This window comes from Eulemur rufifrons, chromosome 4, assembly GCF_041146395.1.
Source record: "Eulemur rufifrons isolate Redbay chromosome 4, OSU_ERuf_1, whole genome shotgun sequence".
Taxonomy (NCBI): domain Eukaryota; kingdom Metazoa; phylum Chordata; class Mammalia; order Primates; family Lemuridae; genus Eulemur; species Eulemur rufifrons.
Window position 1 is genome coordinate 84,277,763 of NC_090986.1, and position 12,629 is coordinate 84,290,391.

Genomic DNA, 12,629 nt, shown 5'->3' on the forward strand with positions numbered 1-12,629 from the left:
CTCGGGCCCACGGAGCAGCAGCTCGCGCGGGTGCCCTGCCTGCCCTGCAGCCTGCGGCCGCTCCCCGGCCGACGTCTCTGCGCGCCCCAGCACCCCCTCCCGAGACACGAACGGCCAGTCCAGCCGTGGTGGGGAGACGGCGGGGCGTGCAGGACAAGGCCTGGGCCCGAGACCTCAGGCAACTGAGGCCAGGACGGCAAAGGGGCTGGAGAACAGTCAGGTGCCTGCTCTGAAGGAGGGACCCGCGCCAGGCACGTGGCCGGCACATCTGGGGCTCTCCTGGTCGGGGGACGCACCCTGGGGCTGGGGGTGGGGGTGGGCCGGCCCCTCCCCCGCTGAGACCTTCCAGGCCCGTGGCCGGGGACCAGCCTGGGAGCCGACTCACTGGCTTCCGTATTTTGTCTTCTTGAACTTGTCCCTCCTGTACTGGGCGTGCTCCTGCTCCAGGGCCCCGACCCCGGCGATGACCTGCTTCAGCGTCTTGTATGTCTCCTGGGGGTCGTCGATGACGAAGGTGGAGTACTCCTCCTGCTCGGGGCCGTCGTACACGGACTTGCTCCCACAGGCCTCTGCGGACCAGGCAGGGCGGGGAGGTCAGTGCCTCCGGGAGCCTGGGGCCCGGTGCCACCGCCCGTCCCTGCGTCTGCACGACCCGGTGTCCCTCTTGCGGCGCACGTCCCGGGACATCCTCCCAAATGTCCCTCTCACGGCGCACGTCCTCCCAGAGCAGCCTCCAGCAAGGCTGACCGTGTGCTCACAGGCGCGGGCAGATTCCCAGGCCCCTGCCGCGGGAGGCGAGTCCTGCCCTGAGGGAACCTGGGAAGCCCGAGGAGAGCTGGAAACGGGAGCGCGCTGGCCGACGCTCTGCGGGGCCCGCTGCCCCCGGCCCTCAGTCTGTCCCCAAACTCCAGGTAACATTCAGAACGAGCCAGGGCCCAAAGGTCGGCCAGCGCAGAGGCCAGGCCACGTGGCACGCGGGGGACAGACACTGCCCACCTTCCCTGCACAGCGCCTGTGGCGCAGCACCTACAGGGAAGAGGACTGGATGTGGGCGGAGCAGACCCGGTGGGGCGTGTTGGGAGGTGGAGTTTGGCTAATTCAAGTGCAGCATCTTGAAGAAGTGAGAACTGTCTGCACCAAGAAAGCTCGGAGACTGCAAGCCTGACGCTGCCGAAGGGCTCGGGCCCTGAGAGGGAACCTCACCAGGCGTCCAGCCAAGCCAGTGTCCACAGACCCGTGCCACCAGGAGGGCTCCTTACTGGGAGAGGACTGAGTGTGAGAGCATTTCCATGCGTCCACTATCATCCCTTTGCCCCTCCCACACCCACCCACCTGTCCATCCGCCTGTCCGTCCACTCACCTGTCCATCTGCTCACCTGTCCATCCATCTGTCCATTCACCCACCTGTCCATCTGGCTGTCTATCCACGCACCTGTCCATCTGGCTGTCTATCCACGCACCTGTCCATCTGTCTGTCTACCGGTCCCCAACCCACACACCCATCCATCCACCCACCCATCATCCATCCATCCGTCCGTCCATCCATCCACCCACCATCCATCATCCATCCACCCCCCACCCACCCATCATCCATCCGTCCACACATCTGACCAGCACACAGATGCTGAGCACCCCTCTGTGCCAGGCCCTGGGACAGAGCCCTGGGCTCTGTTCCCCGAAGGCCACAGCATGTTGAGAATGAAGGAGAGAAGATTATAACTGCAATGACGAAAATGAACCCAGGCTGCTGGCTGGGGAGGTCAGTGCTCCCAGGAGGAAGGGACTTCCAGGGTGAACAGGGGCCAGCCTTCCCAAGGCAGGAGCGCATCCCAGGCCGAGGCAGAGCAGCCCGCAGTGCAGGTGCAGGGCACAGCGGTACAGGGCCAGCCCCAGGCCCCGGTGCAGGAGCTGGGAGCGGGTGGAGAGTCTGGTTGGCCTCGTTCCCAAACCTGCTCTTACGTGGTGGCCTCACCTCTCCAAGGCTCGTGTCCTCCTGTTTGGTCACTGCTCTCAGGGGCCGGGAAGAGGCCGGCCCCACCCTGCTCCACTGTCTCTGCGCCCTTGAGGCCCAAGCAGCCGGCGTGGTGCCCTGGAGCCTCAGACCCAGAGAGGATGCACGACTTGCTAGCTTGCAGAGAAGATGCTACATGTGTGGGGTGACCCATGCATACACACATCTAAGTACATGTGTGCACACAAGCGTGCACGTGTGAGCATGTGTTGTGTTCAAGTGCATATGTGTTTGCTTCACACGTGTACAAGCATGTATACACGTGTGCACAAAAATGGCTGGCTGAATACACGTGTACATGGCTGTGCATGTGTGTGCCTGGCACCTGTGCACACCCAGAGCGGGAGGGGCCCAGAGGACGGCGTGGCCGTGCTCAGACGGGCGGCTGTACGCACACGGAGCAGGACTCGCGTGGGGTTTCCAGGCCAAGGCACACCTGGCACTTGCGGGTCAGAGCAGGAGAACCCGACAGGCCACCTCCAGGCATGTTCCGCTGTTTCCCACTCTGGGGGGCCCAGGGGCACTGTCGGGTCACCTCTGAGGGGTCACCGAGATCTCCAGAGCTCGATGCATCCACGGCACCGCGGCCCGCCCCCGTGGGCCCTTCCTGCGTCTGCCCCCGAGTTACGGACCTCCAACCGCTGCTCCCTGTCCAGTGCTCTGCCCCACAGAGCTTGTCCCTGCTAGTTCCACAAAACGAAGAAATGTCGAGGACGAAGAGGCTGCGTATGTATTTGAAACACGCAATGTGCCTGGAGACAGCGGGCGTGTGCGCACACCCCTGCACCCTCACACGTGTCCACATACGCATGCACGTCTGCAAGTATAAACGTTACCCACAGGGTCTTATAAAGAGCTCGGCAGTGCAGAGGACGACGAAAAGTTAAGTTCCATCTGAACACTATCTGCAGAACCCGTCATCAAAGTATTCTTCCCCACAGAGCTTCCTGCCCCGCAAAAGGCCGTCCCGCCTGTCGGGGCCAGACACGCCCGCCAACGGCCCGCAGGACGCAGGAGCCAGGACCCGGCCGGGCACCCGCGGGCTCACCCTGCATCTGCTCCAGCCTGGCCATGTACGTGTGGAAGAGGGAGTAGATCCGCTCCGTCTCACGGTCCCCGTCGATGTCCAGCTGGATGTTGGCCGGGAGGCCCCTGTCCAAACAGTGGGGACAGAAAAATAAAACTGGTTTAAACAGTACTCTCCAGTCCATGTGCTAAGCTCCGGGGACTGCATGATGGCTGAGCACTGAGCACACACTTGTCACACGAGCTCGTCACTGCGTCCCCGTCATACGCACAAGCGTCTCATGGGCATAACTGGGCAAGGCCAGGCACCCAGGCCTCCTTCCTAGACTGGCCGAGGTGACCCCAGGCCCTCGGGGACCGAGGGAGGCCTGGCTGACGCCACCAGGCAGACAACGGCCACCAGGGAGTGTGCAGGGACGTGCCCGTGGGCAGGAAGCAGCTTCCGGGAGGTGGAGTCCTCCCAGGCCCCTCTCAGAGAAACAGACAGCACCCCGGGCTCCTCTCTGCACCGAGCCCACCCACTCCCCCAAGGACAGCCCCACCGCAGGGGCTCAGGAGGAGCCTCGAGAGCTCAGACCCAGGGGCTTCCGGGCTGGAGGCTCCTTGGCCAACGCAGAAGGAACAGCCCTGGCCGCGTGCAGCCTGCCGTCAGGGCCCAGCTGGGCCCTCAGACACACCCGCCGGCGTGACCACATGCCTCCGCTGGGCGTAGCCGCGCAGACCTACCCGGTGCAGGGCGTGCAGCCCGCGGCCGTGTCCGAGGAGGCCCTGCAGCACAGCCAGTGGCCGTTCAGGTAGGCGGACGGGTGGAAGACGCTCAGCCGCTTCTGGTTGCACTGGCTCACTTTGGTGAGGATGTCGATCCAGTCCTTGGCCTCCACGCAGTTGTTGGCCTGGATGTACAGCGCGCGCTCGGGCTGGACCACCTGGAACATCTGCGGGTGCGGGGCACGCTCAGGCGGGCCACACGGCCAGTGCAGCAGGCAGGGGCCCTGCTCACCCGACCCTCAGAGGGGCTGAGGCTGTGGCCCCAGGGTCTGGGGCGGGAGGCGCCGGGAGCGGCCAGGCTGGAGTGCGGGGCGCCTGGCCGGGCACGTCTTGTCCTGGGGCCATGGGTCTCCACTCCCGGAGCAGAGGCGGGCAGTGTCCCCACGGCACCCTGGAGCTGACCACAGGTGTCACACATGCGTGGGGCTTGCTCCTTTGGGTCTCCCTGTTTTCTGAGCCAGGATGGGCCGCTGTGCAAGAGGCTCTGGAGCTGGCCCTGCCCACCTTCCTGTTCCCAGCCCCCGCGGGCCTCTGCTCCGCCCTCCTCCAGCCAGGTGTTCCGTCCTCATGAGGCTTCCCAGGGCCCCCACCGGTTCCACCTAATAGTCAACAAACGCGACTGAGTGCCAGGTACCTCCTAGGTCCTGGGACACTGTGTGGCTTGAGTCCCTGACCTTGTGAACGTCCCGCCAGCACAACAGACAGAGGGAGCACAAAGTGCAGGGGGCGTGGGGGCGGGGAGAGCACGTGCGGGGTCCCCAGCTGGCTCCAGTAGGCCAAGAGGAAATGAGGTGGAGAAAGAGGGTGGGGGGCAGAGGGCGCCCCAGGCGGGAGACACAAATCCTGAGATCAGAGGGATCCAGGACTCCCAACGGCACAGGCCAGGCCGCACCAGAAGGTAGGGTGAGTGGGGGGGGGTCACACTCTCGGCCCAGCCGGGGGGCTCCACCACGAGGAACAGGCCCCTCTCCGAGGAACAGGCCCCTCTCCGGAGAACAGACCCCCTCGCCGGGAAACAGGCCCCTTCAAGGGGAATAGATCCCTCCGCGGGAACAGAACCCCTGCCCGGGGAACAGATCCCTCCGCGGGGAACAGAACCCCTCCGCGGGGAACAGAACCCCTCCGCGGGGAACACAACCCCTCCCCGGGGAACAGATCCCTCCGCGGAGCCGGGAAGGGGCTACTCCAGGTTTCCGGGCGAGCAGCTGGGGTCTCATTCACAGGCCAGGAGCCGCCCCTGCCCCGCGCATGCGTGCGCACCGTCTCAGACCGCACGCGGACCTGTGCAGGGCTGCAAAGCCCCATGGAGGGGGTCTGGCCACCGCCTGCCCGGCCCCTCGCACCGGCTCTGCACAGCGAGGCCTTCAGAACAACGCCCACCTCGACCAGACACCGGCACGGGGCTCCGAGGACGGCAGGAACCAGGGGTCACTCAAAACCTAACTCAGGGCCTCTTGCTGCGTCCAGGACACACGGCGTGAGGGACGCAGCTGCCTGGCCAGGCGCGTCCACGCGGGGCCAGACGGCTCCACCACGGACCAGTGGGCCTGGCCTGCCAGCCTCCCGGCGGGGCGGAGGGCGCGGAGCCGGGGAAATGCCACATCCACCCCCACGTGTCCTGGCTGCCCAGCAGCCCCTCAGGTCGCCCTGGGCACATCCCGGGGTCGGTCCTGGTCCCCGGTGGGGCAGAGAGCCCACAGCTGCCCGGGCCGCATGTCCGGGACGCTGCCTTAAAGCCAGAAGACCAAGGATTTTAATCTTTAACTGTTACTTTTCACTTACTAATCACAGCCTCAGCTGTAACAAAGCTCTAAGAAAGACCCCAAGTCACTAAATGAAACGCATCTGCTGAAACGACATACAGGAAACATTCAGCAGGTCAAACGGGAGTAAAACCCCCAACCCCGGGAGAAGCAGGACATGGATGTCCGGGTTCCTGATGGAAAGAGCCAACCCGGGGGAGCCCGGCGTCCCTGCACGGCTGCCTCGGTCACCCCAGCTGTCCCCAAGGCCGTGGAGTGGGACGGACGCCGCTCCCCGCCCCCCACTGCCTCGCGGAGCTCCGCCGGGCGCCCTCAGGCAGAGCTGGGACTCCCGAGACGGCACTCGCGGATCAGCCCCCGGGACGCCGTGACCGCCCTCGCGCTGGTGACAGCAGGAGGACCCCAAGCTGGACGTCACAGCCCAGTGGGCTCACCGCGCCCTGACACAAGCGGAGTCAGGGACCCAAAGCCAACGGCAGCGTCTGGGTGTCAGCGGGGCCAGGGTCCGGCCTCGGCGCGGCAGAGCAACCCCCGCGCAGACACGGCCGCGGCCCCCCGGGGGACCGAGGACCCACCTACAGGCTGCGATTCCCAGGCCGGATCCCGACAGCCTGCACCTGGCGCGACTCCAGCCGCCGACCCAAGGGGTCTGCGAGTCACGGCAGCCGTGAAAACAAACGGGGAGAGGAGGAAGCTGGAGTCGAAAGTCACCGGCAGCCGGCGTTTGAGGGGACACGGCATCTCGCTGGTGCATGGGAAAGGCCACGGCCGCCGCACCAGCCACACCCGGGGACATCTGCGCAGCGCTGGCACGGCCCGGGTGCCCCGAATGCCCAGGCCACGAGCCACCCGGGCCGAGGGACGCCCGCGAGTGGGGACCACAGACACAGGCCCGTCCAGGAACCAGCAGCTGTGAAACGTGTCCTGCGCACAGCTGGACACGCAGACACGCACGCGGGTTCCTGCGTGTGCAGCCCCAGAGCCAGACGGGCCGGTCGGGCCGCCACGCTGGGGCTCTGTGGGAGAGCGCCGGGCTGTAGGAGACACGCAGTGTTTGCACGGCTACACACGCTGCGCATGGGGCAGAGGAGGACGGCGAACACGGGGCCGGGGAGCGCACGGGGGCGGGGAGCGCACGGGGGCGGGGAGCGCACGGGGGCGGGGAGCGCACGGGGCGGGGAGCGCACGGGGCGGGGAGCGCACGGGGGCGGGGAGCGCACGGGGCGGGAAGCCCACGGGGCGGGAAGCGCACGGGGCAATCCCCGGCCGTGCCTCTAAGTTCTCTGCAAGCTCAAAATCACATCAGGATAAACAAAGCTCCAGGAAGAGCCCAGCGTCCCCGCCTGCTTCCGGGCTCCCTGACAGGGGTCCTGACCCCGGGGCTGCCGGGGGGCCGGGGGGAGAAGCAGGTTCTGCCCGGGGACCCTGGCAGGGAGAGCCACTGCCTCGGGACAGGTCTGGACACAAAACCCGGGGCGCCTGGGAACGGGCCGGGGACACGAGACCCGGGGGCGCCGCACTCACGTTTTTCATCTTGAAGGACTCCTCCTCCAGCCTCTCCACCGCCAGGATGTTCTCGATGGGGATGCTGCACAGCGGCGGGTCTCCTGCGGCAGAGCCGGGCGGCCGTGAGCGTGCGGCCTCCACCCGGCGGCCACGGGGCCCTGGCCTGTGGGTGCCCAGACACGCGGCACCCCGGCCTCCCACGCTCTCCAGGCAGGACCGACGCCGTGCGTCCCGGCCGCCCTCTCGAACCCGCAGCATGGCGGTCAGCAGAGCACGGGCCACGCCTGCGCGGCGGAGGAAACCTCTCCCAGCACAGCTGCCAAGGCGGCACGCACACCCCCACGCCAAGCGCCACAGGCCAAGCCCGCGGACGAGAAGGACCTTGTGGCCTCGTCAGCTCTGTGTTTGTGGCGGGTTCTGAGGACTGAGCTTCCTGCCCATCCTGGGGCAGAGGAGTCTCGGGCTCCCCCGTCCGGGGCGTCTGCCCACCCAGGACAGACCATTCCTCCCTGCCGGCTCTGGCAGAACGCAGCTGCCGGCCCCTCGGGGCTCAGGCGAGGCCCAAGTTACCTTTGCTTTTCTGGTAAGTGAATTCGTGGTTCGTCAGGCGAAACCATCTCTTCTTAAAATTCTTCATCCCAAAGCGCTTTCTCCCTTGCGCCCTCTTAATCATGAACCTGTTGTGAAGAACACACGGTCCACGAGGCTCCTGGAGTGCGGACATCACCCTCCCTGCCCCCACGGCGCAGACTCAAAACAGACTCCCACGTTCCGTGTCTGTGACACCCAGTGACAGCCAGCGCCCGTCCTCTGGGAAAGCACCCTCCTTCCGCCTCAGCTCTGAGCTACGGGTCGGTGAAGGCAGCGGATTTATCAGACCCCCAACTCCGCCACCCCACACTGGCCTTCCGCGTGCAGCGGAAGGCGAGGGGCTGGGACGGAGGACGCACAGGCCCCAGTCCCCCAGGGAGCCGCCTCCCGCAGGGCCAGCCCTCCCGTGTGGGCAGAGCATCCGGGCCCGTGTCCATCAAGGGCGTGAGGGGCAGAGACCGGGGGGATCTCCACAACTCCATTTCCGTGTGCGGAAGAGCCGTGCTGGCGTGAGGCACGCGGCCGAGGTTCTCCGCCCAGTCCCAGGAAGCAGGAGCCCGCAGGGGGCTCGAGACACGGCCATCCTCGTCCTCCTTGGCCGGAACCAGCCGCATAGCACCAGGAGGAAGTGGCCGGGCAGAGTGAGCGGCGGGAGGAGGCGGCGAAGAGCCGCGCAGAGGCGCTGGGTGGGGAAGGTGGCCGCCCGGGGTGACGAGGTGCACACGTCACTTTAGAGCACATGAACGTGGACAGATGCACTGAGGAACCGAAAACCAGGGGGATTTCAGGAGATGACAATACGCCAGGACGTGGGCCAGAGAACCACGCTGGGAGGAGCAGCCACAGGGAGCGGGAAGCAGAGCTCACGGCAAGTGGACGCCCCGGCACCGTGAGCCCCAGGGATCCGCACGGTGGGAGCCGGCGGGGAGGGCGGGCAGGCTCCGCCACGCACCAGGAGGGGCCGGGAGCTCGTCTGAGGGTTCGATCATGATTCATAAAAGGTCAAATTAGAGAGTGGAAAGTCTCATAGTAAATGTGTTTGGTTATAGGATTTTACAAAAAATGCCATTTTCTTGGGCTTAAATATATGACGCTTTATGTAAATTCCTAGAACTTGGCAGCTGTGCCGGTGGAGCAGGGCTGCTTGGCTCTTCTCCGGGCAGAGCACCGTGCACCACTCGCGTGAGGTCGGTCCCGCCTCAGCCACCAGGGGCGGCTCCCCGCTGGGAACCAACATGGCGGAGCGGTGCACAGCCTCCAGCTGAAGCGGAGCCCATCGGTCCCCGGAAGCAGGACAGGGAGCACCCACGCTGTGCACAACAGCAGGGCCCGAGGGACGAGGGCCCCGGTGACGGACTCAAGCCCTGGGGATGACGCTGTAGACACTCTGCTTGGGGACACAACAGACTCGAGGTGCAGGAGGAGGAGCCTCGATTCAGGGCCTGGACACTTGAGGGTCTTAGTGGACCACAGCCTTAGCATGAATTGAGTGTAATCGTCGCTGGGAAGAGCTAGTGGAGCTTCACCTATGTTCCTGGGGCCCGGGAGGGCCAAGCCCCTGCACTGGCTGGTCACGCCCAGAATGTGTCCCTGTCTCTGGAACTGAGGTTCGCAAGCGCCTGGGAGCACTGCCTTACTCTGGGGACTGGAGGGTGAACACGTGTTGCTTTGAGAGTTGCAAATTTATTTAATGTGCAGATCACGTGTTATTGGCCAAGATTTGGATGCGTTAGAAGGTGACATGAAAAAAATCAGTAAAGACAGAGCGCTACGATCAGGGCGTGTCCACCGCTGACGTGGCAGCCGGTGCGAGATGAACCACGCGGGCGGAGCCCACCCCGCCCCGGACGGCCGGGAGACCTGCGAAGCTACGCAGGGAGGGACGGGCCAGGAGGTTGGAGGAGGAGACGCTGCGCCTGCGCTATCACGTCCACCGCCAAAGACTAGAGCGCTCCGCGGAGGAACCGAGCCTAGAGCGCTCCGCGGAGGAACCGAGCCGAGCCCGCAGGGCGGGTGCCCAAGGCCGCCCCCACCGCGCCCCTGCGCCCCCAGCCTCCTGCGAGGAAACCCCTGGGAGTGTGGGGAGGAGGCGGCACCAGGAGGTGGGTGTGGCTGGGCCGTGCACCGGGATTCCCACCCTGGGGCCGTCCAGCCGCCCCCAGGCACTTCTCCACTGGGCGGGGTCTGCGGAAGCCACGGCACCCCAGAGGGGAAGGGACACGGGGAGGCGTCTCCAGCCAGAGCCCCACAGCCCCGGGCTGCCCCGACCTGGAGCTGCCGTGCCTCGATGGGCTGCACCCACCCGCCTCTCCCTCTGGCCGCAGCGGGCGCCAGCTTACCCTTCCTTGAGCAGGAGGGGCTGCTCCACGCTCTTGGGGTCTCTTCTCCCCGAGGACGAGATCAGATCCAGGAACTGAGGCGGGAAAGCAGTTGGGCCATTAGCGGGGCAGCCACCCCCCCCCCCCCCCCCCCCCGAACACCCATTCTCCCGAGTGGTGACGGCTGGGACCCTGCGTCTCCTCCAAGCACGACTTGGGGAGGGGTCGCCCTGTGGAGACTGCGCGGCCTCCTGCTGTGCCCCCTGGTGTGAGGCGCCCTCGGTGAGGCCAGGCTTCAGGTCACACCTGGAAATCCACCTGCCACTCGCAGGGGATGGAGCAGGACTCTCCCTTGGTCCCCAGAGCCGGTCGCCGGGGGTGGCGGGTTTTGGCGAGTGGGGCCTCCCCGCCAGCCCAACTGCCCGGACTCGCGGGCACCCTCCCACCAGCAGAGGGCCACTGGGCCGCTCCCCTCCCTCCCCGGGGCGCAGGGTCCGCGGTCCCCACACAGCGGCGCTCGGGGCTGTGTCTCAGCAGCAGAGAAGGGCAAAGCTCTGGGTGCAGAGTTTTCCCGTAACCGTGGCCAGGGCGCCACAGCTGAGGCGTGGCGTCGGCACGGCCGTGACACACGCAGGTGCCCCGCACAGGTGGCCGGAGGGGAGGGGCTCAGACACCGAGCGTGAGGGCCACGGGGCGGAGCCAAGGAGAGCTGAGCAACCCCGTGGCCGGGGCGTCCTGGACCCGCAGAGGGGCGCGTGGGCAGCGCCGGGAGCGACTGAGGCACTGAGGCGTTTCGGGCCTTCATGTCCACTTTGTGTCGTGCGGATTTCACCCCAGCTGAAAGGGGCAGCCCTGTCTCCCAGCCCAGCGTGACGGGGCAGCGAGCGGTGTCAGTCTATGGCGACACTTACGTTTTTCACGGCATCCGCGTATTTCTGCTCATTGAAGAATTCGTAGAACGTGGCCATGTACGACTCCTTGAAACTGGCCTGCAACGAGACCGCCACGTGGTGAGGGTTGCCAGCGCCGGCCCGTGGCCCAACCCAGAAGGCCAGAGGCGCCAACTGCGTACGCCGAGCCTGAGCCGCGATAGTTACAGTGAGACTCAGAAACCGCCGGAGCCCACGGGGCCGGCCCTGGCCCAGGGGTGAGCCCAGGTGTGTGTGGAAAGGAGTCGGACTGGGAGCCACCGACGACTCGGTTTCCTCCCCGTGGTCCCTGGGGCAGGTGTGGCTGCCCAGACGAGGCTGGGGTCGCAGGCCGGGCGGCAGAGCTGATGGAGCCCACCGCCCACCTGTGAGGCGCCAGGGCCGCCCGAGCGGGGCATGGGGAGGCGGGGCCCCTCGCAGAGCTGCCGCGCCCGGGCCGGCTCCAAGCCACGGCTGCTCTCACGGAGCGGTTTCCTGGGCAGGCAACGTGGTGGGCTTGGTGCAGGCCCCGGGCCTGGCACAGCGTCCAGCCCACACACACCGGGCCGGGCTGCGGACGGCCATCAGCACCCTGCCTGCCCGTGAGCGTGTGCACCTTCTGTCGGCTGCTCTGCAGAATCCGGAGGCTCCTCAAGGGACCACCCTTCTCCACGTGGGACCCGGGTCCCCGCGGCCTGACCCGTGTGGGAGGCCCCGCCAAGCTCAGAGCACAGGGGCCGGGGAGGGGCTGCTGCGGGTCACTGACCAGCCCTTTCCAGACAGAACTGCCAGGGGCAACTTGGACAGTCTCGGCCGCCCAGACAGCGCAGGGCGCAGAGCCAGCCTGGGCCCCCACGCGTACCCCCACCGGGACCGCTGGCCTCAGCATCGCCCTCCTCAAACCGCCAGTGGCGAGTCACGCACAGGAGTGGGGCCCACCCACGACAGCACTGAGGCCCGGCCACCTCAGGCCCCCGCGGGTGAGCAGTGTGCACGCACTGTCGAAAGGCAAAGAATGACAATTCCAGAGGGCACAGACGCGCCTGGAAGGCTCCAGAATGTTCTATGTCTTAAGCTGGTTGGAGGAGATTTGGTGCAAGTTTGCCCTTTTGTTCTTTGTCCTTACGATGTCCTAAAGGTGCCCGAGTGTGAGGGCCACTAGTGGTAGCTCCTGGAGAGAGAGAGGTCAGCGTGCTTCACGAGAGGAGCGAGGACGGCGTCAGACTTACGGACTTGGACTTGGACAGGCTGCCCAGGGTCTGGATGGTCTTGGAGATGAGGGTCAGGGTCCTGGACGTCTGCGGGTCCTGTCGGGCGGGAGAAGGGCCACGTGAGCTCGGCTCCGGGTCTGCAGAGGCTGCGATTGGTCCCAGCGTGACGCGGGGACAAAACAAACATGGCCTGGGAGCCGCCACGGCGTGTGCACAAGCTCTGGGAAGACGATGAACGATCTGGAAGGCCTCTGCCATGGCGCGGCAGCTACAGCCGCAGGCTCTGCCCGGAGACCCGCACCTGCCTTCCCACGCGGTGCCGTTGGCTGCCCACGGGAGCTCGGACCCGGCTGTACTCAGGCCTCTCGGCCACCGTGCAAAAGCAGCGTCTCAACGTCAGGTGCGCCACGTGGGGTCGGCCCGGCCCACCCTGTGTCTCCCTGGGTCCCTGCGCTGGGCCCCGAGTCTCTCTGGGCCCCTGAGCTGCCCCCCCACCCCGCTTCACACAGCTTGGGGGGTTTAACCCA

At 66.4% G+C, this 12,629-nt stretch overlaps 1 protein-coding gene across 1 annotated transcript in view; it reads right to left on the reverse strand.

Annotated features, from left to right (window-relative positions):
- The window catches only part of RASA3 (RAS p21 protein activator 3), an 87,895-nt gene that overhangs the window by 940 nt on the left and 74,326 nt on the right, over positions 1 to 12,629 (reverse strand). Inside the window, exons 16-23 of the mRNA XM_069467493.1 lie at positions 12,121 to 12,198; positions 10,895 to 10,972; positions 10,005 to 10,078; positions 7,645 to 7,751; positions 7,093 to 7,175; positions 3,764 to 3,972; positions 3,060 to 3,163; positions 386 to 569 (exon numbers count right to left, since the gene is read on the reverse strand). Coding sequence (XP_069323594.1) covers positions 386 to 569; positions 3,060 to 3,163; positions 3,764 to 3,972; positions 7,093 to 7,175; positions 7,645 to 7,751; positions 10,005 to 10,078; positions 10,895 to 10,972; positions 12,121 to 12,198 — 917 coding nt within the window. The remainder of the gene's footprint in view (positions 1 to 385; positions 570 to 3,059; positions 3,164 to 3,763; positions 3,973 to 7,092; positions 7,176 to 7,644; positions 7,752 to 10,004; positions 10,079 to 10,894; positions 10,973 to 12,120; positions 12,199 to 12,629) is intronic.